Source organism: Grammomys surdaster, unplaced genomic scaffold (genome assembly GCF_004785775.1).
Source record: "Grammomys surdaster isolate TR1022 unplaced genomic scaffold, NIH_TR_1.0 342, whole genome shotgun sequence".
NCBI lineage: Eukaryota > Metazoa > Chordata > Mammalia > Rodentia > Muridae > Grammomys > Grammomys surdaster.
In genome coordinates this window covers 20336-46875 of record NW_021604761.1, presented here as the reverse complement: position 1 = coordinate 46875, position 26540 = coordinate 20336, and the positions used below count along the sequence as shown (strand labels likewise).

Below are 26540 nucleotides of genomic sequence, written 5' to 3'. Positions count from 1 at the left end.
ACCCTGCAGCTTGTATTTTAATTAATTTCAGATGCAGTCAGAATGGACAACTCACACCTCCACTTGGCCCCTCCCCTCAGAAGCTACGCCCATTTGGCCCAGCACCTTTCCAGGTGATCAGCTGGGGTCTCATAACTTGCTCAGCTTTCTCCACTCAGCCCAACCCTCCTATACATTCTGCCTCTTAACCTCCTAGAAGTACTAAAGATAGCCAGTTGTTTTTTCTCATTCCACGAACCCTTGGTTTTCAGCCTGCATCTGAGGCCTTTTGTCTTCTAGCATGACAATCAGGGCCTGCCTGGTCATGCACTCTAAAGCAGTGTTGTCAGCTGCCCCCTCCTATGTTGTACTGCCCCGTCTGCCTCTGGCCCATGCCTTCCCAGTGCCCATCTCCAGACTTCCTTTAAACCTCGTCCTCTGATGAGCATCCACGAAGCAGGCCAGAGCATTAAGATGTAACTCCCAGCCGCCAGGAAGAGCTGATCTGAGTTTATCAGAACTTGCCAGACACTCCGTTGACAAGTGATCACCAATCAGTGTGTTAAAAGTGTCATTATGTCAAGGAATGCACTCGGTCCTAAGAATCAGAGTGCCTTGATCTGGCCAGGCAGCTGCATGCATTTTCCAACCGGCTTGAGGCCACGTCTAAACCTTGAATACTTCCAGGTGCTGTTGGTTGCAGCCCAGAATACAGAAATTCCTTACACTCGTGTTCATGTCCATGTTCTTTGTCCCCCACCATAGACATTCCTGAATGGATTTTTGTCTCTGTAGATAGGGAAGATTCTGCAAGCTCCCTGTGTTGACCTGCTTTCTGTTGCTACCTGAGACTGCTACCTTCTAAGAAGGGAAAGCTTTACTTAGCTTCAGTTTTTAGCTCCTGGTTTTACAGGTTTCCATCTAGTGTCCGGCAGACTTAGCGATCTTAGGCTTCTGGTCGGGTCTGGGGAAAGATGAGGGAATACACTCTTCACCTTGCACAGTGAAAGAGGAAGGAACTGTCCACCACATCCCAGTTGTGGCAAGCAGGGGAGGCCATCTTTACTGTAGGACCTCACAGCCCAAAGAGCATTCATCACCCTTCTAAGTGCCGTGTTCTAATTTGCCTAATTACACACATTCAGAACAAAACAGCAACAAACCACCTTTATCCAGTTTGTAGGAAGCCCGTGTATACTTTTGACTCAGTTACTTTAGGAAATAAAAATTAAGTTTACTTGTTTGTATTGGTAATTTGGATGAGACCCTGAAGATGATGATGATGATTGAAATGGATTCTCTCTGTAGCCTTGGCTGTCCTGGAATTTGCCTTGTAGACCAGGCTGGTCTTAAACTCGAGATCCACCTGCCTTGGACCGGGACCAAAGGTGTGTACCACCACAGCTCTACTTCTGATTACTCGCGAAAATCTGCCCTTGTTCTGTTTGAGGCTTCTTGTTTTGCCTGCTTTTTCTTTCCTTTGCTCTTTTGCTTCAGCTAAATGACTATACATATAGCCAGCTAAGTGACTATATGTGGAATTCAATACAAATAACTATTCTGGTGAAACACTAAAGGACACAAAAGTTTTGTTTTGTTTTTTTTTTTTTATGATTTATTTTATTTATTTTATTACGAGTACACTGTAGCTGTCTTCGGACACACCATAAGAGGGCATCCAATCTCTTTATGGATGGTTGTGAGCCACCATGTGGTTGCTGGGATTTGAACTCAGGACCTCTGGAAGAGCAATCAGTGCTCTTAACCGCTGAGCCATCTCTCCAGCCCCTTGTTTTGTTTTTTTAATTAAAAAGTAAGTGCTGTGTACTGGTGACTGGTGGTTAGTGCAGCTTTTAATGTGGAGAGCCAGAACCCGCTCCAAGGGCTCCAAAGACTGAACACAAGGCACACAGCTAGGCAAAAGCTGGACCTTACACGCCAGGCCCGTCCTGGGGTCGTTCAAGCGGTTTTTTTTTTTTTTTTTTTTTCTCCCTCTAAATCTCTCTGTAAGGCTTTTGGAGAGACCCTAGCGTTGGGTTTCTCAGGAGGAATTAGACAGCCTGCTTAGGACTCGCTCCCCATCCTTTCTCTTCTTTCCCCTCAGCAAAATCACTTGCCTGTTAACCTAGGCTTGGGGAAAATCTCTCCTCAGGCAACAAAATCCAAGCGTCTGCGCTCGCCCCGCCCCGCCCCGCCCCGCCCCGCCCCTTTGTCCTCCCGGAGCCCGCCCCGAACCCGCCCAGTCGCTTCTGTCCGTCAAGGCAGCTGTAGTGGGCGGGGCCCGCTGCCGCAAGGAAGAGAGAAGGCCAGCTCAGAGACGAATGGCGGCTACAATGTCTGAATCTCGGCGTGTGGGCTTCGTGGGTGCAGGCCGCATGGCGGAGGCCATTGCCCAAGGCCTCATCAGAGCAGGTGGGGAGGCAAGGTCTGGTTGGGGGAGCTTTATAATGGGAGGAACCCGTAAGCTTTGGTCGGAGGGGCGCACGTGGTACCCCATGGGCCAGTGGGTTGAATTCGTTTCCTGGGTGAGAATCCTACAACAGGCTTCTATCAAGGCCTCCAGGATCCCTGGGTGAGCCCGCAGCCCCTTCCCAGGCGGATGAATGGTCAGGCCAGGCGTGATGTGGAAAAAGAAACCACAGTTTATTTTATTTAACACTGATTGTATTGGTGAATGATATTCCTTTAAATGTCTTGCATTAAAGAAAATTACGATTGACTTCACGCGTGACTTCTTTGGGGAGGGTGGGTTGGCGTGTATTTGTGTGTGTGTGTTTCCTGAGACAGGGTTTATTTGGCCTGGAACTCGATGGTAGACGAGGCTGGTCCTCAACTCAGAGAGATCCACCTTTTTCTGCCTCTGAGAGTGCTGTGATTAAAAGTGTAAGCCACTACCAGCTGGCTCGCTTTTTAACTTTGTATCTCCTTCATGTGACTGTGAGTTTATAGTTCCAACTTCCTGGTCTCCTCCTTCTGAGCCTCTGGTTTGGTCTTCTATTCATGTCTCAGCTCCACTCTCAGAAGTGGGCAGCTGTGTGGACATTCGGGAGGAGGAAGATTGGCCCTGTGTTCTGAAGAATGTCTTCCATCACTGGCTTATCATCTCTTATGGCAACAATACCTTGAATTTGAAGACTGAAGTGTCTCCACCAGTGTCAGATGCCTGCTACCTGGGGTGGAGGGTAGGGTGAGGAGAGGGCAGGCTGAGGACTGCTGGTGTATATATATAGCTGATGTTAATACTGGCCCAGCACTGCTGTACAGTGTTGAGAAAACTTTATGAACAGATGGCAGGTAGAGAAAGTTGGTGACCTTTGGCTCTCTGCTTTCAGTTGTACTTCAAAGTCCAGAGGACCATGATCGTGGGAGAATGGCTTCCCACAAGCCTCAGGTGTTTACATGTAAAACCTGCCAGTTCACCTGCCCCTTGATGGACTGACACAGTTGGCTCCCTGTGTTCAGCTTTTGGCATGCACTTCCATCTGGCCCAGTCTTTCTACGCCTCTATCCTTCAAAACCAGATGATTTCCACCAGGGGGACCACTTAGCTTCCCCAAGACATTCCAGCTCACCTGTCTGTTGAAAGGGAACACATCCTCTGTTAGATCTTTTATCAGATTGGCTTAAGACGAGGTTTCTCTATGTAACCCTGGCTATCCTAGAACAAACTCTTGTAGACCAGGCTGGCCTGGATCTCAGATTCATCTGTCTCTTCCTAGATGCTGGGATTAAAGACAGGTACCATCATCACCAGGCTAAGATTGGCTATCTTTTTTTTTTTTAAGATTATATGTGTGTTTTATCTGTTTATGCATTGTGTGTGTACATGCACACTTACAAACCTGGTATCTTCAGAGGCCAGAAGAGGGCACTGGTTCCACTGGAGGTGGACTTATCAATGGTCAGCTGCCCATGTGGGTTGTAGGAACCTATCCCAGGTCATCTTCAAGAGTAGCAAATAGCTGGGCAGTGGTGGCACACGCCTTTAATCCCAGCACTTGGGAGGCAGAGGTAGGAGGATTTCTGAGTTCGAGGCCAGCCTGGTCTACAGAGTGAGTTCCAGGACAGCCAGGGCTATACAGAGAAACCCTGTCTCAAAAAACAAAAAAAAACAAAAAACAAAAGAAAAAAGAGTAGCAAATACTCTCAACTGCTAAGCTGTCTCTCCAGATCCTTACCAACTCTCTCACTATCTACCATGCAGCCCTAGCTCTGCTGTTCCTTCAGAGATTTTGCATTTTGTTCAACAGACCTAAGTGTTCCAGTCAGCTGCCCCTTCCCTGAAAGCAGAGGCTTTCTTCCTTGTTAAGATCAGGCAGGTTCCTGGCCCTAGTGTCCCTCAGAAATAGCAGTGTTATTTCAAGTACAGATGAATTGATTTGATCAGCCCCAAGGACAAACATCCCTGCTGTGTCCCTAAGGAGCCTGTGGCTCACACTGGGCTAGGTGAGCTGTTTGCTATCTTCCCAGGCCTCACCAGCTTTTATCCTTCTATCCAGGCAAAGTAGAAGCTAAGCAAGTGCTGGCCAGTGCACCAACAGACAAGAACCTCTGCCACTTCAGGGTGAGTGGGTCTTAGGGTCTTGTCTTTCTGAAGCATTTATCAGGGGCAGTTATGTATGGTTGAAGGTTTGAGATGGTTTGGTCTGTCCAGGGGAATTGGGGGGTGGGGGTGGGGAACAGAGACCTGGAAGAAAGCCAAGCTTCTGGAAGGACTAGAGCAGATGCAGTGTGTGCCTATGTAGGGTGGTTGTGGATACTAATTAGGAAGGAAAATTCAGAAGGTAAAACTTATGAGTTTGAGGAGCAGGGCCTGTTGGGTTTGTCGCATTAAGAGAGTATGCGAGTACAGACATTTGTAACCCATGGGATACAGAATGATGGATGGCACACGGGTCAGCCTGTGTAGAGTGCTGTCTTACACAGTCTCATTTCTGGCCCTTGTGTCTGTTTAGGCTCTGGGTTGCCAGACTACTCACTCCAACCACGAGGTGCTGCAAAACTGCCCACTTGTCATCTTTGCCACCAAACCCCAAGTCCTGCCAGCTGTTCTGGCAGAAGTGGCCCCTGTAGTCACCACTGAGCACATCATCGTATCTGTGGCTGCTGGGATCTCTCTGAGCTCTATAGAGGAGGTGAGTGGTCCCTTGGCATGAGTAAGGCCTTGACTCTCAAATAGGTTCTGTGGCCCATACTTGGGTAGCAGATAGCATCCTGGCCAAGCTCCAAAAGTTAGCCAGTTGGTTCCCCAGGGTTAGTTGGCTGGGATAGTGTTCTGCCAGTGAACCTGGGAAGTGGAGACTAGAGGCTGCATGTGGCTGACATGTTTGCCTAGCAGGCCCAGTCTCTTAGGCTGCCTGACGCTGAACTCTCTTCTATCCAGCTGTTACCCCCGAACACACGAGTGATGAGAGTCTCTCCCAATCTACCCTGCGTAGTCCAGGAGGGGGCCATGGTGATGACACGGGGCCACCATGCTGGGAATGACGACGCTAAGCTCCTACAGAACTTGCTGGAAGCCTGTGGGCAGTGCATAGAGGTTCCTGAGTCCTATGTAGATATCCACACTGGTCTCAGTGGCAGTGGTGTGGCCTTTGTAAGTATTGTCTTAACCCATACCCTTAAAGGCAAGCCCTTAGCAAAGGCCTTGCTCTCAAGGTCTTGGGGTCAAGCCTTGGGGGCTTCAAATGATCCACCAGCCGGCCACCTGTGAGCTCTGCTGTCCCTCAGAACATTATGGTTTATTAGACCATTGAGGCCCCTTTACCAAACTCTGGGTTTAGGCCTTATAACCTAGAGGTATCTGTGATCATTTAGGGCCTTGTTTCTTGTGGTTCTGAGCCATTGTTTCTTAACATTCCTAATCTTAATTCCTGTGACCCTTTAATACAGTTCCTCATGTTGTGGTGACCCCCGCAACCAAAAAATTATTTTTGTTGCTACTTCATAACTGAAATTTTGCTACCATTATAAATTCTAATATAAATATTTGTATTTTCTGATGGTCTTAGGCCACCCCTGTAAAAGGCTCATTCAACCCCCAAAGCGGTTGATAGGCATTTTCTCTCCCTTGGTGACACAAACATAGGCCAGATTAGACCAGATTAAAAGTAGATAAAGTTAGGTTTCTTAGGAGGCAGCTCTCTGGGTGGGTTCACCAATCTCACAGGTGGAGGTCAGTGAAGTCACACATCCAGGCTAAAGCAAGGGGGTTTAATAGAAGTGAAGCGTGGTGACATGCCAGCTAGGAGCTGACCATGTCCATAGTGTACGTGGTCAAAAACTGAGCCCTGGGTGAGCACTCGTAGGTGGCTTGCCAGAAATGGAGAGACAAAGAGTGATGACACGTTTCCAAATGGAGGAGTTGTCTCTGTGTGGGTGGGACTGGGGGAAGGACAGGGTTTCCTAGCTTGTGCAGGTGGATGAGCAGGGGTTCCAGCCTAACAGGGGTCCTGACCCACAGGTTGAGAACCACTGTTCTGAGCATTCTCTAGCTGTGAACTGTGTCTAGCAAAAGGTCAACTTTGACATGCCTACTCCCCATTCCCAATGCTGTTGCTATAGGTGTGTACATTTTCGGAGGCCCTGGCCGAAGGTGCCATCAAGATGGGCATGCCCAGTGGCCTGGCCCACCAGATTGCTGCTCAGACCCTGCTGGTGAGTGAGAGGCTTCCTCAGGAGAAGGTCAGGAAGGTTTGAATGTGAGCTGACTCTAGCAAACAGGAAGACAAGCGCGCAGAGTCCGGACAGGTGGGGAAATGTGTTATCTGCCTTACCTCTCTTTTCTCTCACTACCATTAACTCTTCTCTCTAGGGGACAGCCAAAATGCTGCAGCAGGAAGGGAAGCACCCAGCTCAGCTTCGGACAGATGTGCTTACACCGGCTGGAACCACCATCCATGGGCTTCATGCCCTAGAGCAGGGCGGTTTTCGAGCGGCTACCATGAGTGCCGTGGAAGCAGCTACCTGCCGGGCTAAGGAGCTCAGCAAGAAGTAAGGCAGGCCTCAGGTGAGATGATGGGCTCCTGGCCCACCTGCAGCCTCTGCGGTGAGACTAGCCCTGTGTGGGAGTGGTAGCGGGCTGTCCTCTCAGCGTAATGGCCATCATCTTCATCTGAGAAGCGGTGACCACTTTTAAGATACCGTCAAGACAGGGAGCATTGACTATGACATTCAGTCAAGGAAGGAAAAGGTGGGGAGGGTCACTTGACCTGGACCTGAGATTCCAGATCCTCCCTTCTGTACCTCCCAGCCAGTTGCAATTGTGTCCTCACTGCACGTGGCCTCGTGGTCTCTGGAGCTGGTAGAATATGTAGCCTGTGGAGGTGGTGGACAGCCTCCTCCCTGCTGGCGGGAGATGTTTTGATGGTTATGGCTGTTTGGGGATTATCCACACTCCTGTAAGCAGCGCCCCATCTGTATTCTCTAAATCCAGTAAAGCCATTGGTTCCCTAAGTTGGACTTTAGTGGAATTGTACTTTGGTTTGTCCTTGGTACCTCATAGAGGGTACAGATTTCTTTCTTTCCTTCCTTCCTTCCTTCCTTCCTTCCTTCCTTCCTTCCTTCCTTTCTTTCTTTCTTTCTCTCTTTTGTTTTTGTTTTGTTTTGTTTTTTTGAGACAGGGTTTCTTTGTATAGTCCTGGCTGTCCTGGAACTCACTCTGTAGACCAGGATGGCCTTGAACTCAGAAATCTGCCTGCCTCTGCCTCCAAAGTGCTGAGATTAAAGGTGTGCGCCACCACTGCCCGGCCGAGGGTACATATTTCTATTTCCTCAGGGAAAATTCCTACAACACTGGGCACTAGCCTCCTTTTCTAGGTCACCCTCATCTTCCCATTGTCCCATCTCTAAGGACCACAGGTCTCTGTCCCATCACACAAGTGTCTTCACTTCCTCTACACTTGGAAAAGGTATTCATTTCTGCAGGCCTCCTTACCCCTCAGAGTGGCAATAACTCTACTGACATAATTGGCAATGTTGGGTCTCCAGTGCCTGAAAGCTGGCCTGTTTGGGAAGCAATAAAGTATTCTTCTGCTAGCAACAAGAGCTACTGATCCTGGTCTGGAGCCCTGGCCCTCCTCTGAATTTCCATGGGACTTCTCAAAAGCCAGTGGTCATACTCATGGAGGATAAGGAATGGAATGGCAGAGGAATAGATGTCACTTGCCCAAAAAGTTCCCTCCATCTCCATGAAGCCTGAGCCTTGACCCAGAGGGGGAGAGAATCCCCAGTGGAAGCTGGGAACCCCACCTCCCCCGAGCAGGCATGCCTTTCCACAGTTGAGAAACTGCACCTAGGTGGCTCCTGCAGCAGAGGTAAGTTGTCCAGCTTGCTCTGTGCTCCAGTCAAGGGGAAGAGCTGTTGTAAGGTTTTAAAGGTGTGTCCTAGCTAGACAAGAGCCCTGCCTTCAGCTGGACATGGGCCGCCTCACTACTGGACCCAGGCTGGCTCTATGGCAGGCAGAGCTTGAGTCTCCAGACTTCTGGCTTGGGTCAGGAGTTCTTGAGTGCCCTGTAGCCCTGGTACTGCCCTGGCAGGATTTTGACTCTACAGGATTTGAAAGGATATCAAAAAAATGATATTGTTTTGATATCGTTTCCTGTACCAGCATGCCAGGAAAACCAGGACATAGAGAAAAGTGAGGCGATGGGCTTGAGGGCCAGAGCTCTGAGACCACTGCATAGGGAGAACCTGGTGTGGTCCTGTCCTTGTCCCAGGTACCTTCTGCCCCAAGACGATCATCGCCACCCAGCCGCCAAAGTGCTGACTCCCTCACTTTTACTGAGCAGCCTCCTGAGATTAGGTGGAAGCGCCCATTACTGTGGCTTGGTGCAGCTCCCATGGTGGCATCTGTCAGCTGAGTGACACTAAGCAAGGTAACCCTTATCCATGAAGCAGGACTAGCGAATGGTACTTCCAGACCGGAAGAGGCTGTCTCATTCCCAGCCCACTCCTCCAACACCGCAGCCCTGTGTTCTCTCAGCCCCTTGCCTTGGATGTCCAGCTCTCCGCCCGTTCCCAGTGGGCAGCTTCTCTCAGCCATGGGCTACCTGATTGGACTCTGGCATTGTCACCTGTCAGAAGGGCCATTCTGAGTCCAGTCCATGCCCCTATTTCCTCACTTGTAAGAATTTGTAGAAAAACAGCTCAGCTGTTGTGTTTATACAAAGTGCTGAATGAGCTGGCCAATGGTAAGAGGTGAGAAGACAGGCCATACAGACAGCAGAGGGCTCCACCATCCCAGGCACAGGGCCAATCGCCTGTGTCGTTCAGAGACAATCAGCTTCCCTGCAACAGGGCTTCCAAGCTATCCCAAGTCTAGGTAGGATAGAGTCCCAGGGTCTGGTATAAGGCAACCCTGTGGGGGAACTCCTTGGGTTGCCAACCTGCCAAGTCAGTCAGTGATGGTCGTGAACCGATGGCTGTTTGTCCCTGGGACCAGGGCTGGGAAGTGGATCACACCCCTTCATTGCTGGGTCACAGTCTAGAGCACGTTGTTACATGGCCTTAGGTTCACTGGTGACAGGCTGGGACACAGGCTGTTGGCTACTCAGAGAAGCAGTTTTGGGGCCATACAACTGTGACGCTATCATGAGGCCTCTGCCTGCTGTGTGCTCCTTTCTGAGATAAAAACTGGTAGGTGCTCATGGCGTTCTCTTTAATCAATATTGCCCCGCTTTGATACATTCCTCCTCCCCCATCCTATGGAGTGTCCCAGATGCAAGCATTAGACCTAGTCACAAAAATAAGACTAAAACAGGATAGCTAATGACGTCGACCTGTTTCACCTTTATTACACCTGGCCAGGTGAACTAACTCAGCTTTGAGCAAGGTTGAGTGTCAGAGAAAGGGCCCTACAATAGGACAGGAAGCCCACAAGTCCAAGATCCTTTCTCTGGAGGACAGCTGCTTGAGTCAAGATGCTCTTGTGGATACATTCAGAAGAGGCTAAACTGGGTGCCAGGTCCCAGCTGGGCTTCCCACAGGCAATTCTAACTAGGTAGTATAAAGGGCTCAGTCCCCCACTGCTGGTGGCTCCAACCAAAACCCATGCTCCCCATCTTTCTGTGCTGGGTGGTTTCTCCAGACAATCTGTTTATGAAGGTAGAACACAGCAGTACAGGCCATCTATACTTCCCAAGCCCAAGGACCACCACACTATGGGGAGCAGGTAGACTTCTGGGGGCAAGTGACCTGGGATTCCTGTGTGATGCCTGGTACACAGCAGGTGGCACTGGCTGCTGAAGAAAGGAACTACAGTGTCACCCTCCTTACTAATTCATGCAGCTCAGTGCCCACAGGGAACTATGGTACAACACCAATAGGTAGAAAAAATATGAGTGTAAGGTTCTCTCCTGAGGGGCCATGAGCCCCTATGGAGCCCCATCAGACGCTGAGTACAGAGAGGTGAACTGATTGCACATCTCAAGCTGAACTGGCATTGGGGCTGAGACCTCTGTGCACCGGGTTATTCAGCACCGTAAGCCCCAGAGTTATAGGACTCCCTGCTGGGGCATATGTCTGGCAACCTGGGTAAAAGTGGCCTCTTCCACAACCAGGACTCAGCCACCAGAACCTCTGCCTATAGCATGTAAAGAACACCAGAATGTTTCATTCTAAATGTACTACTTCTTTTTTTGTAGTGTAGTTGTTTGAACCCAGGGCCTTTGGCATCCTAGGCAAGCACCTTACCACTGCACTACATCCCTAGCCTGAGATGACACCTTTGAGCCTCCTCATGGGCATCTCTCTAGCCCAGTTAATGACAGTACATGGACACAAACCTGACAGGAACTCTCTTGTCACTAGACCAGACCACACTTACTTGCTTTTGGGGCAAGCAGCAATATGATGCCATAACAACCTCTTGGGCCTTGTGTGCCCGAGCGAAAGGGGCTTTGGACAGTTAGGCTAGTGAGAGAGATTTTATATCTGAGCCCTAGTCTCTGCCAACTCTGTCTGCCTGGGCCCAGGCAGATGAAAACCTCTCCAAAAGAGAGTTGCCTAGGCTGAAGAACAGTTACTAGAAGCTACCCAGCCTGAATGGGCATCCAAGGCCCAGTTCTGCCTCTCTGCAGATTTAAAATCAGGTCCGTCAAAGCTGGATGGTAGCTCCTAACCTGGGTGCCTGGCTGATATGGAGGCTGCTGGTACAAACACATTAGACTTTTGATAACTGACCCAAGTAGCCAGTGCTGGAGACTCCCTGCCAGCCACGATTGCCCAAGGTTCTCTAGGTCTCAGGGAGGCTAGGTATTTAGGTGGTCAGATGGTCCCTTAGTGTGCTACCTGAGCCTGGTTCCCTTGCTCCATGCTTTCCCTCAGCCTTTGATATTTATGCACATTTTTGACTGGGATGTAGTCGTGGCTCTAGGGAGTTGTATTCTTGGAGCTACATGGAAATCACTTTTGGATTTGTCAGCCAAGGCTCTGCCCATTGCCAGGCTATTACATCCCCTGCCCTTCTCCACTTCATGTTTTCAAGGCTCAGACTAGGAGACGTGAAGACGAGGATAGAGCACCAGGACAAGGGCTCGGGACAGTATTTCTGCAAAGACAACAGTGCCCATCCATAAGTCACAGGTGCCTTAGCTCAGTAATGGGAATCCACAGTTGGACAGAGCAGCAGAGTGATACAAAATGTGGGCATTCCTTTGAGCCTTTTCTCCTTCAACCTGGGCTATCCAGCAGCAATAGCTCCTCAGCCACACCCTTGGCGATTCCCGGTGGATGAGTTTAGGGAGAAGGCTGGTGCAGGAAGAGCCCACGGGGTTAGAGGTTGACCTAAGGCACTGCAGAGTTCCCAGTAGGTTGCAAAGGCTATTGATTTGTTTCTAGGAAGATCAGATTGCCCTGGAGCTAGACAAAGTGCTCTGTGGTTTGTTCTGCTCTTCCTGGTCAAGCCACCTGGGTTCGAATCTAAACACTTGCCAACCTCATGAATAGACCTATCCAGATGTAGTTTTTAAAGGGGGGGGGGTGTAAAAATCCAAGTCGAACAGATTTTGCTATCCTCTCTGTTGCATCTAAAACCTCACCAAGCACTGGGCTTCCATTTCCCCCCTCCCACTCTCTTGTGAGTGCACCACCTCAGATGAGGGACTGGAGTCTAGCCTGGGCTTTGATCCAGCACCATAAGGACCTGCAGTTATCAGAGCAAGGGCAAGAGAGCCCAGAGACCACCTCACCCTGCCAGCACTCATGGTTCCCCAGGAAGGGCATCTTTCCAAACAGGTTTAATGTGTTTTTAAAACAAAACCAAGTGCTTCCCCACTGAGATGAGATCAGGTAGCACCAGGGAAGCAGATGAAACAGCAGCAGCCTCAGCCAGTGCACATAGAGGCAAGTGTGTGTGTGTGTACCCCATAGGGGCCAGAATGCAAGTACAGTCAACTGTTCTCCAGTATGTGCTGTGCTTATGTGCCCACATGTGCCTACCCAGGGAAGAACATTTGCTTCTTTTAGCTACTTCTCCAGGACCCTGTGGATCATGGGGCAGCTCATCCAGGCTGGGCTAGGCTGGCATCCCTGGACCTCTATAGTGGACTACCAGGGAGAAGAGGTGGAAGATGGAAGACTGTGTATGCCCCCTCTCTCCCAGTGCAGCAGGAAAAAGGCCACTGGGCCAAGGTAGTCACACACCATCATCAGAAGCTGCTGCTGAGGGGCCAATGCCCCCAAGCCTCCGTGCCATGGTAATGAGAGAACGGAGCTGCACAAGCCTCAGCGGCCCCACTTCTCTAGGATCCTGGCTCTCCAGCCACCTCAGAGCTGTCTCTAGTCCCCAAACGGCTTCCCCAGCAGTAGGTACCAACACTCCTTGTTCAGTGGCCTCTTCCTCCTCCTCTCCAGCCCCAATGCTAGAGGGCAGGCTAGCTGGGGATGGAGGAGCTGCAGGGGCCACCTCTTCTCTGCAGCCCTCAGGGAGACCTCCATCATCATCCAGGTGTAGCCACTCTGCCACCTCTTCAGGTGCCAGGCGCTTGTAAGCCAGAGCTGCCAGATGTGTGACATCACTGAGCACTCTGCTGTGTTCAGCAGCCTCCTCTACCTGGTGGGCTGGCTGCTGCCCAGGCTCAAATGCTGCTCGCAGACCCAGCAGCCAGCAGCGCTCTATGCTGCCTGCCTGGACCAAGTCCCAAGAGAGGCCAGCCAGGTAGAGCATGTCCTTGAGCATGAAGCTTCTCATGAAGTCCAGAGTGGAGCCACTGGCACAAGACACAGCAAGCCTCAGGAGCTCCCGTTTGTACAAATGCTTGAAGGCTGCCACCACACCATGCTCCAATGGTGCAGGGATGTGTGCACGGCTGTTGCCCTTGGATAAGAAGAGCACTCGAACTGCACCATCTGGTGTTTGAAGTTCCTCTGGGGACCCAAGAAGCTCAGGTTGACACTGCCTGGGAGCCTCCTCACTCTCCTCCAGGGCAGGCATGCTAGTAGCCCAGCTTGGACAGGGTGGATGGGCCACCAACAGCACAGCCTTCTGTTGCAGGCAGCTTCGGCGTAGGTAGCGCTTGACCCCAGGGACGAATTCCTCGAAGAACCAACCCCGAAGAAGTGGTCGACTGAGCCAGGCATCTGGACTGTAGCGGTATGAGGCCGGGAACTTGTCCTGGTTGTGGTGACGCAGGCTGGGTGGGTCCGGTAGCTGCCCGATGACTAGTGGTTTCAGCTTGTGGCTGCCCGTCAGGTTGGCGGCCAGCAGGACTGTCACTCGGTCGCTGCGCCAGCGTCGGCTGCACCCACCAGGCTCCCTAGAGTCCCCAGTGCCCGGAGTTGCGGCCTGCTCCGGAAGTAACCTCCAATAGAGACCAGTAACGTTAGCATTGTAGATCTGCTCATCGCCATAGCCGCCCTCGGAATGGGGTAGACCGGATGGCACGCCATCAGGTAGGAGACCTGCGCCCGGTGGCTGCACGGGCTCCTCTTTGACAGGCGCGGGGCCTGCGACTGGGAGCTCAGCCTCACCATAGATGCGCTGACTAGAGATGCCATGGCGCTTCTGCCAGCGCCAGAACCAGCCGTGGCTAGCCTTAAAGGTACACTCGGGGCCGTAGATCTGGCGAGCAAAGGCCTCAGCCTGCGCTTGGATAACTGGCCCGGACAGCGGCACGCCGTGCTGGCGCAAGGTGAGAAACCATGAGTAGACGGCGCGGTCGATCTCCTCCTCGTTGGCCAGACGCATCTTCTTGCGTTGCGTGCCCACTTCTCCACCTAACTGGTCCAAAAACCAGCGCAGCTTGGGCTCGTCCTTGAGCCAGCCACGCAGTGTGCCGCCTGGCACGCCGAAGTCGCGGCACACGCTGGCCTGCCGCTCACCGCCCTTGACGCGCTCGATGGCTTGCAGCTTGTCTTTGATGGAGTAGGCCTTACGGAAAGTCATTTTCACGGCCACCCGGGGCCGCGGCCCGGGCGCTGGGGGCAGCGGGCGCGCCGTGGAACCCGGACCGGGCGCCGGTGATCGCGGTGGTTCAGCAAGGCACCGGGGCGGGGGAAGATGAGCACGATGAGGGACTGGGTGCAGGGCTGGGCCGGCCGGAGGGCTCGCGGGGTACATGGCGTCGGCGATAGGGACCACTCGGGATAGCGAGCCTGACACCCCGCGCGGGCTGCTCGGGGCGGGGCTCGGGGGCGGGGCTGCCCGGGTCCCTCCCTTTTGTCTCGCCAGCCTTGCCTGCACGGGCCCGCAAGTCCCGCCCCTCCGCCTCGTGGCGCCTGCGCAGAGTCTGGCCTTGGGCGCGTCACCGACGCGTGCGCACACCAACTTCATTTCGTCCCGCCTTAGTCCGGCGGCTCCACTCTTCGTGCCGTGGAGGGGTGCGGCGCGTTGGGAGATCCGGCTCTCGGCTACCAGCGGCGACAACTTGAGTGAAGCGCAGCCCTCGAGGTAGCTGTGTGCTGGATTCTACCATGGTGGTTCCTGCATGCATCGTGATGCATGCTCTGAGGGCAAGGCAGCGCGTGCCCAGGGTTGGGTCCCCCGCCGCGCCTTTCGTGGTCTGTGCCGCTGCGTTTTCCGGGAGCTACGCGGTCGCCCTCCCTCTCCTTTGCAGTCCTGAGCTCGCAGTCCCAGGTTTTGGTTGCTGCGTCCTTGGCTGGCGTGTGAGTACCGCGGGCCCCGCCTCATGGAGCACACGTGCGGCAGAGGCCTGGAGTGCCCGGGCCCCACGCCCTTAGGGTTGGCTCTAGTGGGTCAGTGCGGGCTGCGGGCGGGTGTCTGGGCCTGTGTGGAGGCAGGCCGCTGGCCACATGCTTGCCAGATTCCTGAGTGCTGCTTCAGGCTTGCCGCGCGGGGACTCGGCATGGCCTTGAGTGACACGCTTGCCTGCGGTCGGTCGGGCTCCGGAGCTTTGGGGGCCTGTGTTCGTCTGCCCCAGCTCTTGCCAACGCCCTAGGTCCTTGCGGTTAAGCACCGAGGGCATACCGAGCTTTAGGCTGCAGCCTGATGGAACTTAGTACGGCCCACGGACACAGGGTAGAAAAAGGGCATGTGGTGCCGATTGGTTCAAAAGTAGCAGGGCTGGCTCTACTTACTGATTTGAATAAGATGATCTGGGCAGCTTTCTTGGGAAAGGGGCGTTGAAGGGTACTGCCCTTTTTTCTAATACGTGAGCGCTCTCTCCCGGCATCGTGGTTTTCTAGAGTGAACGGCTACCTCGGGAGCAAAAGAACTTGGTGAAGCTAATCTTGGGATGCTACTCCCAAGGATGCTTCTGAATTGGCCCTGTCACTCAGGGATAACTGGGTCTTAACCACAGGCGGATTCTCATGGATGAAGCAAAGGACGGATGTGACAGGACCCGCCGAGTGCCCCCTAAGCCAATCCCATGGGGCAGCAGAGTCAAGAGGAAGAAGTCAAAGAGACAAGGAGTCCCCTTCCCAGGCTCTGTGATGGCCAGTTCAGCATGAACCTCCTCGGACTTGTGGGAGAACTCAGCAAACAGTTGGAGAGTTGGCAGAGGGAGCCATGTAGACTTCGTTGCCTGGGATTTGCTCTGCATAGCTTTCTGTCCTCTCAGTAGGAGGCTGCTGCAGGGTTGTCCTCCAGGCTTATCTTTTGGATAGATGAGGCTAAAGTGCTTCAGAGGGCTTGATAGTCAGCAGGAGTGACTTGTGGGGGATGAAGGTAGGAGATGCTGGCATTGAGCATTTCTTCTGTGCCAGGGTTCTCAGATGCTGTGTGCCTATTGAAGGTTGGAGTCATTGAGACATTCGTGTGAAATCCGTGTGCTGGAACATGCTTTGGTCTCCAGCTCCACACATCACCTGACTCAGCAGATTTGTGTGGTTATACCAATCAGTGCCTTAATTTTCCTTCCTGTGTTTAAGATGACACACAGCCAACACCCCCACCTCCATAAGTGTGAGGTATGGTACAGATATTATCAGGTATAAAGGAATAGCTGAGAAAGCAAGCCGTCTAGCAAAGCCTCAAGACCTGTGTGTCAGGTCAGGGTACCATCTGCTGGAACAGAACTAGACAATGGCGTTTAGGGTAAGGAGATTGGGGTTGGCTGAATTTAGACTGGAGCGCCAGCATTCGCCTCTGGGTCTCAAGGTGGGCAAACAGCTCAGGCCGGGTTTTCTGAGTAGGGCTGGGTATCCCAGAGGCAGAGAAGCAGGGTGGGAGCTTGGAGATGAGAATTTAACCCATGAAAAAAGACCAAGGTATCACTCCTGTCCCTGTATAAGCTGCAGTGTGACCACCCCACTCCATGGCTGTTATGAATATCCAGAGAGCAGAAGGCTGAGGGCTCAGAAAGCCAGCTCTTCTGTGGACATGTGTTTTTCATTCTCAGCAACACATGGAAGCCTCCAGGTGTTTGCTACTGTGATGGGGCACAGCTGTGACATACCCTTTCTCATCTCCCTCAGGGTCCAGTTCCCAAGCCAGAAGTGCCCTTGGCAGAGGCTGCTGCCTGGCCCAGATTGGTAGAAGTTATGAGAGCTCGGAAGCCCTGTGCTCTTCACTGCAGCGCAGCTGTAGCTCAGCCCTCAGACTGCAGCTGGCTAGTACAAGCTTCTTGTGAGAGGAGGCTAGGTCTGGGTGCTGGGCTATGTGGCCATGCCTGGCTGTGTTGTATTTCAGGACCTAAGAGCCATCAGGCCTTGTCTGACACTTGAGCTGCCTGCACCCAGGCCCCCAGAGCTCCGGCATGAGCTTGACAGCTGACCTAAGGTGACCAGGTCCTTATGTCTTGTATCCTGGAGTCCACCCTATGACTGGGAGCAGGGCAGGGCCTGCTTAGGCCACTTCTTTCTAGGTCCTTTGATGTGCTGAGCCTGCTTCTCTGGAAGCTTGCTTTCTCTCTGGTACTTCAATCTCTTCAGCCTGTTCCTGCTATTGCCTAGATTAAAGCCTCAGGAGAAAGAAAGCCAACCCTGTGTAGAGATTTGGGGACAGACAAACTTGCCCTGTGCGGGTTTGAGACACTCACTGGTACTTGTTTCCAGGCTGGTTTTTCCTGGACAGCTGCAGGTTTGCATGTGTGTGTCCTCCAGGGAAGCAGTGGAGTTCAGGTATGCCCAAGTCTGAGTGCAAACTGGCTAAAGTTCTCAGCCTGTTGTACACCTGTGAGGAAAGCAGGCTAGGGAAGACCTTGTCCCTTGGGAGCCTTTGCTGCTTGTACTACTACTACTAATGTCTTGGGGTGGCACTCCTTTCTCCTTGGTCTCTATGTCCCCAACCCAGAGGTGGCATCATTTCAGTGAGAGGCCCTGGGACCAGTATGAACACTGGGCCCTGGTGGCAGCAGAGACCCACAGCTTGGAGCTGTCTGGACCTGGAGCACTTGGTCCCTTGGAGATAGGACCCAAGGGGTTGTCCTTAACTTCCAAAGCCCTATCAGTGAAGGAGAGAGGCTGGGTTTCTTTCACAGCTAAGGGAGCATCTGTAGGTACTAGCTCACCTTGGTGCAGGTGGGAGCAGGCAGCTTCCATGGTGGTTTCTGCTTGTCTCTTAGATAATAGGAACCCTAAGAGCTACGTATCAAGGGCTAATGGAAGAGTGCTGCCTCTCAAGTTTGAGGACTGGGCAGGCACCTGGGATTTGGTGGTGATATACACCATTTTATCTTCTGTTGCCATGTCATCTTGGCAAGCAGTTTCTAAGAGGCTGCCCAAGTGGCCCAAGCTGCTGTCTGGCATGGGTGGCCTTTCCCACCGCTCTAACCTTGCTGCTTTTCCTTCATGCTGTCCTAGGAGGCCAAAGCAAAAGTAAGTACACCTGCATAGCACCCTGTATCGCCCTTCACCTGAGCCAACGAGCCCTCCCAGCCATTGCCTTGCCTGACAGAGGCATACCTATGCAGAGTTGAGCTTGCTGGAACAGGGAAGTGGCGTGGTCAGCTTGTTCCAATGGCAAGTAGATACCCATGTAACCCTGGTACCAAGCAGGTCAGCACATAACCCTCTGCCCTGTGGAGAAGCTGTGGCCAAATATGAATATGTGGCCTGGGGAAGCATCTAGTTTCTGCGACCTAATCCTGCCCCGTAGGGGGGTGAGTTGGGAAGCATTGGAAGCAGCTACATCTGTTTCCTTCAGGAGGGTTCCTAGTCTTAAGTTTGGTGAGGGGCCTGGGTTAGTGGGCATTGCTGGAGGGAGTGGGGATAAGCCTAGACCTGTAGTAAGTATTCCATGAGAACAGCAGCTTCAGGGACTGAGAGCCTCAGTCCCCGAAGGAGGTTAGAGCTAGGCACGTCCTGCTGTGATGGCATATACTGCCCCCTTGGTGACAGTGGGTGATGTCACAATGCTCTGCCTTCTAGGTTTCCCCCTCAGTCCCTGCCCCTGCCCCTGCTACTTGGCCTTGGTAAGTGAGGGGGTGGCCTAGAGACTTCTCTACACTGGACCTCTGTGACCCCTGGTCCTGGCTCCTCACAGTGAGAGAGCTTGGGTAGATTGCACTAAAGAACTTTAGCTCTCACTTAGAGGTAGGCTTCAGGGAGGACAGGAAGAGTTTTCTGAGGTCCTCAACATGGGTGAGGTTTAGTTAGCTAACACTCTTCCAGTCAAGTGTTTTGTTGGGTGTATTAGGAAAAGGCCCTAGACAGTGATGTGAGTGGTTGTTGTCCAGCCAAAGGGTGTCCTTGACTGCATGACTGCCCAGCAGAAGGCCTGGGTCTGTTACTACAGACCCACAGAAGAGGCACGAGAACAACGCCTCTACCCTCAGCCCTCGAGTGTTAGACTACAAGAATCTTGATAGAGTTACCTGTCTAGGGCATGGCAGCTCTAAGAACACTTCCTGCAGCTTTCTGAGCTGGCTGGTTGAGCCTGGAACCTGTCCTTTAGTGGAACCACATCTGGCCTCAGGAAGTAACGTCCTGCCTGTGTGGCTGTTGCTGTGTGCTTCAGCGCCACACCCTGCTGAGGGAGCAGAAAGTCTTGTAGCACTTGAGGTAACACCATGTCCAGTGAGGAAGCTGAGGATCCTGAGGCAAGATTGATTATAGTAGCAAGTGAGATGTGGTGTCCTGAGTCCGAAGGCCCCGTGATGACCCCTTGGTTCAGAGGGATTCAGAGTTGTAGTCTGGTGGCCGTCAGATGAGGTGGTATCACCTTTAGATTAAGGATCTCTGTGGTGGTGATCTGCATAGTCTCTGCTGCTGACAATACAATAGCCCCTTTTCTAAGACTCTTTGCCCCTGGAAGGGCAGCCACACTGGTCTGCGTAGGATAGTTGTATGGCCAAGGTATGTGCAGGTGACTTTCTAAGATGCCCTGCTTGCTGGGGGGGTACATCCACCTGGTCCTTGTCAGTGAACTAGAAACATCATCAGCCACCTCAGGCAGGTGCCAGGCTCAACATGCAAAACACAGCCAGACTGAGGGCGATTTCACATAAGCCGTGAGTAGTTTCTTGCTATAAGTGAGCATAGGGCATCTCATAGGATGTTTGTACTAAAACAAAACCAAAAACAAAGCTGTAAAACACCCAGACTGGTTATTTATATTAAAGTCCATTGTTAATGAGTACAGCTGTTTGTTTTATTTGGCACCCTAGCTGGGGGCCCCTTAAGAAAAGGTGTCTGAGTTTGAAGGTGGTGTTTAGATCCCTTTCTGAAACTATTGGGCTTGTTGGATAGCAACATTTATAGTAATAAGATGTGGATGTATGCATATATTTGTATGCTGTTTTTGACTTACAAAAGTTCCTTGTGTGGATTTGACTTTTGTGCCCTTGCATGTCATCTGGTGAAGCCCCTTTGGTGGCTTGCCCTTTCCCCAGGCCTCCCTGCCCACCTTTGCCTGCTCTCCCGAGGAGGGTAAGGGAGGCAGGTGCCTCTACTGTGTTGCAACTGCCTTCTTGTGCTTGCTTTTTAATGCTGCGCCCGAAGATGAGGAGTGGGAAGGCCTCTTGTGCGCTGGAGACCGTCTGGGAGGACAAGCACAAGCATGAGGGAGCGGAGCGGTGCTTCCATGAGCATGAGGCCACACAAATCGCCGCCGCCTCTGTCCAGCAGCTCCTGGACGAAGTGCCAGCTGTGAACGGGCCCAGCCAGGAGGACACAGAGGACACCGATGAGGCAGAGACCCCCAACACCAGCAGCAGGAGTGATCCTAGGAAGAGCCACGACGACGAGAAGCCGTTACAGAAAAAGAGGAAGCGCTCCCCAAAGGGTTGGCTCGGCCAGGCGGACCTGGCCCTCGTGGGCCTCTCGGCTGACCATGTATGGTTGGACAAGCCGCTCTTCGACCAGGCCGAAAGCTTCTACCGCCAGAGGCTGGCAGATGTAGCCGCCCAGGCAGCCCAGCCACCTGCTCTGGCCCCTCGGGGGCCTTGTACACATGGAAGCCATGTGGCATGCCACCATGTGACCTGGGGGATCTGGGTCAACAAGTCCTGCTTTGATCAAGCTGAGCGGGCTTTTGTGGAGTGGTCTCAGGCCTTGCTGCTGGCTGCAGAGGGGAGCCATAGGCAGGGGACTCCTGACACGGGCCAGCAGGCTGTTACTCCTGACCTGACCTTGGCCTGCCAACCTTGCCCACCAGCCAATGGCCAGCCGCCTCTGGGTAGCCTGCAGGCACTGGTGCGGGAGGTGTGGCTGGAAAAGCCCCGGTATGATGCAGCTGAGAGGGGCTTCTATGAGGCCCTCTTTGATGGTCATCCCCCAGGGAAAGTGCGCCTGCAGGAGCGAGCCAGTCAGGCAGAGGGTACCCGGAGGGGCCGCAGAGACCGACGGAGCCGCAATACTGTAGGAAACAAGCGAGCTGGGTCAAAACGGGCTGATGGGGAGGCTCCTTCTGCCTTGCCCTACTGGTACTTCCTACACAAGGACGCAGAGGCCCCCTGGCTCAGCAAGCCTACCTACGACAGCGCTGAGTGCCGCCACCATGCCGCTGAGGCCCTGCGCATAGCCTGGCGCCTAGAAGCTGCCTCCCTGGCTCACCGACCCACGCCCCGATCTGGCCCATCCATGTCCAGCCTGAGACCCAAGTAGGAGAAATATGGCTGCAGGTGTTGGGATTGTCTACAAAAGGGATAGGCTACAAAAATAGAGGCAGCTATCTCTAGGCTGGGGTTCCTCATACTCGCCGGTGTAGGGTTAGCATGGGCACCAGTGGTGCTCTGTCCTTTGAAGGTTACAGAGTTCTGAGTTGTGTTGGTAGGGAAAGGGGTCAAAGAGCACAGAAGACATTATCTCTGCAGCTGGGTCACTGGCACTTGGTAGGTCTTGATACCCATATAGTATATGCCTATTGAGGTGAGACGGGCATTAGATCCAAGAGCACATGTCTGGTCTGGCAGCCTCTGCAGGGTGCTTGGGGTTTGTTTTTGCTTTGTTTTTTCGTTTTGTTTTGTTTTTGACCTCCCTGTGGGGAAAGAAATCTGCCTAGCTCCCAGCCTCCAAGGGATCTTGATCCAACACAGGTGCAGTCCTAAGGTTGGTCTCTGAAGGCCAAGGAATGACTGACTATATGACTATGGGAGGTGATCTCCCAGGCAGATAGGTATAATGAATAAACACAGAAGGGTCAGGGAGGAAGAAGAGGGTCCCTGGTCTCCTGAGAAGTAACACCAATCTGGGGCAGTGTGGGAGGAATGGGAAGAGCCCAGTAGTCCCTGGGGATCTCTGTCCTGTCTGCCACCTACCCACCCTGTGTCCACCAATGTGTCCTGGGGAAGAGAAGCAGTGTTAGGCCTGTATTCTTATACGAAGACACTTAGATAGGCTGCTGGTGGCCTGAGGCCTCCCACACAGAACGGCAGAGTGAGATTGGGTGGGTATGTCGCACCTGGTGAGAAGGGCAGGATAGCGAGTGGCAGACTCTGGACACTGCATACCCTAGCTCCCATGCTGTGCCGGTGTAGGAGCTGCACGGCGGAGCATGGCTTGCAGAGACATAGTGAGCTGGACTCTGGTCTTGGAATTCACCGAACTTTCATTGTACCCTTGATTTTTTTATTTTTTTTTTTTATTTTTTTTTTTAAAGATTTATTTATTTTATTTATGAGTACACTGTAGCTGTCTTCAGACACACCAGAAGAGGGCATCAAATCTCATTACAGATGGTTGTGAGCCACCATGTGGTTGCTGGGATTTGAACTCAGGACCTCTGGAAGAGCAGTCAGTGCTCTTAACCACTGAGCCATCTCTCCAGCCCCGATTTTTTTTTTTTTTTATCCATCTTAATCAAAACAGATAAGTACTAAAAGTACTTATATACTTAAAGAGAATGACACGTTACATACCAGGATAACATCATTTTTATGGAAAATAACTTAATGGAACGACGTGGGCTGCTCATTTAAAAACCTGTTTGGCTGAAGGGTGGGTATGGCTGGCTTAGGCCGTCCATCTGGGCTGCTTTTGTGCTCTAGCTGCTGGTATGGGTTATAGTTGGGTTGTATGGTTAGAAAACTCAGGGCCTGAGTGCTTAGTGGCCTGGAGGACTTGCCCAGGGACCAGTCCTTACTCAGGCCCTGATAGGGGCCTTTGGTGACAGAAGGGCTGTTGACTCTTCCTTTTTGTGTGTGGAAGGGGTTTGGTGTTGAATTGAGAACTGTTTGTGGTCATATGCAGCAGCATAGTTGATGAACCAAGCAGGACTGTGAGCTGGCCCAGCATGTGATATAGCCTTTGAGTTGCCTGGTTCTTTACCTCTGACCTGTTGATATAGAGTGCTCAGGCTGGGGAGACCTGGAGCCTGTGGGATAGGTGAAGCCAGAGGTTGACCCTGGCCATGCTGACCTAGCCACTCTTTCCCATCTCAGCAGAAAAATGGCTACAAACTTCCTAGTGCACGAGAAGATCTGGTTTGACAAGTTTAAATATGACGATGCAGAAAGGAGGTTCTACGAGCAGATGAACGGGCCTGTGGCCTCTGGCTCCCGCCAGGTGAGGACTGTGCTCAGGGCTGCTGGAGCTGGGTAGGCCAGAGACATGTTAGTTAGGGCCGAGTGGCTCCCGGGGTGCTTCTGCTGCTGGCTCCTGATCCTAACACATATGCCACCTAGGGGCAACCAGCAAACAGGTGTCTAGTGGTGGTGTGTGGCCAGGCCTTAGCATGTATGGCTACCTGCAGACTTTGTGGCCATGGTCTCGATCACCTGCTTTTCACTGTCTTGGGAGCTTTCATTCTGTATAATTTATTCCTCCTCTTTGTAGTGCATTCTTGCTTTTTGAGTGAGGGTTCTTAGGGCTTTTGTTTTTCTGTGTGGGCTTTTTTTTTTTTTTGGTGTGTGTGTGTGTGTGTGTTTAAAAAGTTTTTTTAAACCAAAACAAAAAAGACTGGTTCTTTCTGCACTGTCTGCAGGAGAATGGTGCCAGCGTGATCCTCCGAGACATTGCAAGAGCCAGAGAGAACATCCAGAAATCCTTGGCTGGAGTGAGTACCCACGGCCCATGTACTCATGGACTCGTGCTCAGCCAAACAGCATGTCAGATTGTTTCGTTTTTTTTTTTTTTTTCCTTTAAACGGAAAAAAAAAAAAACCAACCCTAGTACTGCTGATTGTTGGCCTTTGGAGCAAGTTAAAGCACAGGGTGTGATGGTGTGCTCTTCTGGGATGCTCTGCTCTTGTAGGCTGTGAGTGCCAAAGCCTCCGTGCCCACACTGTCATGGAAAATGTTCTCTGGACTTTTCCATGTGTCTCATGCATACTGGAGCTCACTCTAGTTCTTCCTGCAGTGCCTGCTGGGGGCTGCCTGGGCTAATCAGCGTCATTGTGCAGGGTGTGTATTGTTGAAGTCTGTTCCTTCCTGCTTGTTCCCTTGCTAAAGTAGCACAGGCCTCCTATCCTGTAGACCACTTAGTTCCTCTTGATTAGGTGGGGCCCTTCATGGAAAGAGGATAATTATTTGGTTCCCTATGCTAGTCAGCATAATCTTAGACCAAGTCCTCAGGAGGGACCCTGTGGCCTGCAAGGCCAGATATGCCCCATCTGGCCCTAGCCTTCTGCACTAGCTGAGGAAGGTATGCCCTTCAGATAGCAAGCAGATCTGCTCCGTCTCCCGTACTCCAAAGAAGTCTGGACCTCACTCTCTGGAGCGGGCTATGTGTCCTGGAACAGGTTTTCTGACAGCTCTAAAGGGTTACCACAACCTTCCTGCTTAAAACTGAAAATCTGTCATCAAAATGGTCCTGAAGGTCAGAAGTTGAAATAGGGCCAAAGAACAGTAGAGTGTGTTTCTTGTGAGGCTCTGAACGTTTACCTGTTTGTGTTTCTCGCACTAATGCATGTCCTTTGGCATCTCATCCTCCTGGCCTCTGCTTATCCCTGTGGCCCTCCTGCATCCCACCATCACAAGGACGATGAACCAAGTCTACCCATACAGTCCAGGCTCTTGTTTTGTCTTCTAACATTCTGCCATTTTTTGAAAGCACACCGTGTAAAGCAGCAGGCTCACAGGCAGCAGGCCCTCCCATTCAAGAAGGGGAATGCACAAGAGGTTCTAGACAGTTTCAGAATCCAGCCAGGCCTCCTGAATGGCTCCTTTGTGGCTCATGTGGCCATTGGGAGACAATTTTCACCAAATAGCACAGTTGAGGTTGGAATTTTAACAACCTTCCTGCTTGTAGAAGAGATCCTTAGTCTTAAAAAAAAAAAAAAAAAAAAACTGGGTTTTTTTTTTTTTTATTACTATTTCATCCTGACCCCCCCTTTTTTTTTTGTCTGAATTAGTGTTTTTGCTAGTAAAATTTCAAGAACCTTGCCAGGTATACTTTTTCACAGAAATCTGTGCAGTCACAGGAGGTTCCTTGAGGTATTTTTGGTCCCATCACATTTCTTGGCTTCTGTCAATATGGCCATGGGAATTCGCCCATCACATGTGTGCTCTCTGACCTTTGATGTCCTCGAACCTTCCACTCTTCCCGGGTAGTCACTGCTGGCCCTCCACATTTCACCACTCTGACTATATTTTTCTGTGCACTCTATGAGGAAGTATATTAAAGAATTTCCCCCAGCCATCTGGCCCTGGTTTCTTTCTGCTCCAGTTTTCCCCCCCTCAGTTTCTCTTCTCCCATAAGTAGCAAAAAGAAAGCCTGCTACACCTTCCGCACTTGGCTTAGAAAGATCAGCTTCCTGGCCAGGTGTCCGGTCCCAGTCCCAGGGAAAGCTGAGGCTAGAAGATGGCCACAGGTCTGAGGTCTGCGCTGTAGAGTCTCAGTGGAAGATGAGATTCTCACTTAGAAGTCCTGGAGACAGAGGGACTAACCTCCCTACAGTGCTTCCTGCCGTTTAAGGTCTGTGCCCACTACCCTTTCCACATCTTTAGGAATTTGTCCCAGCAGCACCCCACACAGCTAGTGACTTAAAATGACACAGATCTGCCATCTTACAGTTTAGGGCATCAGCTCTTTAGAGGCATCTCGTGAGTGAAGCAGAACCAAGGTGTCCATGGGGTCCTTCAGAAGTCTGGAGAGAATCCGTTCCATCTTTCCCACCTGTCCAATCGTCCCTCCCTCCCTCTGTCTGGTTCCTGCTGCTGTGCATGGAGCATCTGGAGCTCGGTCTTCCTACCTGTGCAGCCCTTAATACAGCTCTTCATGCTGTGGTAACCCCCGGCCATAACGTTATTTTCACTGCTTCTTCATAACTGTAAGCTGCACACACCTGACCCCTTCTTGGTCCTACCTGACTTCTGTTCTCACCCTGTCATTCTCAAATCCATATTCATGATCCTGTGTTCTGCCAGTGAAGCTCAGGCCAGCCAGACATGGTTTGGGGTAAAAGATTGGTACGCTTGGCCAGTCACATTGAGGTTCAGCCCCCAGAAAGCTGGGTCAAGCTCAGCAGCCGTGTCCTGTCTTGGCTCAGCTGGGCTGTCCCTTGCCAGCTCCTTTGTTTTGTCTAAGGCCTGCTGTCTTAGTGGGAAAGCCCTTCCTTTCCAGCCTAGCCTCCATTCACGTATATTCTAGTCTTTTGAAGGGAGATACCTGCAAGCAAAACCTCCCTTCAATGCCAGTTCTGCCAAATTGTACCACAGGGCTCTGCTATTACACCAAGGTTTTTTTTGTTTTGTTTTGTTTTTTTTGTTTTTTGTTTTTGCTTTTCGAGACAGGGTTTCTCTGGCTGTCCTGGAACTCACTCTGTAGACCAGGCTGGCCTCGAA

General features: G+C 51.9%; 3 protein-coding genes across 9 annotated transcripts in view; 2 read left to right on the top strand and 1 right to left on the bottom strand.

Annotated features, from left to right (window-relative positions):
* Positions 1–2213: 2213 nt before the first annotated feature.
* On the top strand, positions 2214–7445 carry Pycr3 (pyrroline-5-carboxylate reductase 3). Of its 3 annotated transcripts, XM_028778913.1 has the most exons (7): positions 2264–2391; positions 4479–4543; positions 4935–5114; positions 5363–5575; positions 6544–6636; positions 6794–6988; positions 7232–7445. In XM_028778913.1, exons 1-6 carry the CDS (start codon positions 2301–2303, stop codon positions 6974–6976), a joined length of 825 nt encoding a protein of 274 aa, XP_028634746.1. In that variant the 5' UTR covers positions 2264–2300; the 3' UTR covers positions 6977–6988; positions 7232–7445. The 3 variants fall into 3 exon arrangements, with proteins under 3 accessions (XP_028634745.1, XP_028634746.1, XP_028634747.1); XM_028778912.1 differs by having other exon boundaries at positions 2214–2391; positions 6794–7445; XM_028778914.1 differs by lacking the exons at positions 6544–6636; positions 7232–7445 and having other exon boundaries at positions 6794–7225.
* A 5168-nt stretch (positions 7446–12613) lies between these two features.
* Positions 12614–14536, bottom strand: Tigd5 (tigger transposable element derived 5). The gene has a single exon (XM_028778807.1). The coding sequence runs from the start codon at positions 14534–14536 to the stop codon at positions 12614–12616; it is 1923 nt and encodes a 640-aa protein (XP_028634640.1).
* A 442-nt stretch (positions 14537–14978) lies between these two features.
* Eef1d (eukaryotic translation elongation factor 1 delta) overlaps positions 14979–26540 on the top strand; it is a 14062-nt gene continuing 2500 nt past the window's right edge. For 2 of the 5 annotated variants that reach the window (XM_028778917.1, XM_028778915.1), the window contains exons 1-3: positions 14979–15081; positions 23199–23322; positions 23741–23812. In XM_028778917.1, coding sequence (XP_028634750.1) covers positions 23206–23322; positions 23741–23812 — 189 coding nt within the window. In that variant the 5' untranslated portion in view covers positions 14979–15081; positions 23199–23205. Of the gene's footprint in view, positions 15082–20304; positions 21420–23198; positions 23323–23740; positions 23813–26540 lie in introns of those variants that run through there. The other 3 variants (XM_028778916.1, XM_028778919.1, XM_028778918.1) reach the window with 3 other exon arrangements.

Bases quoted from the DNA above. Each gene is read 5' to 3' on its own strand.
- Tigd5 (XM_028778807.1), bottom strand. From the start codon at position 14,536: ATGTACCCCGCGAGCCCTCCGGCCGGCCCAGCCCTGCACCCAGTCCCT.
- Pycr3 (XM_028778912.1), top strand. From the start codon at position 2,301: ATGGCGGCTACAATGTCTGAATCTCGGCGTGTGGGCTTCGTGGGTGCA. The intron at 2,392-4,478 runs GTGGGGAGGCAA...CCTTCTATCCAG, and splicing joins CCAAGGCCTCATCAGAGCAG to GCAAAGTAGAAGCTAAGCAA. The intron at 6,637-6,793 runs GTGAGTGAGAGG...TCTTCTCTCTAG, and splicing joins TTGCTGCTCAGACCCTGCTG to GGGACAGCCAAAATGCTGCA.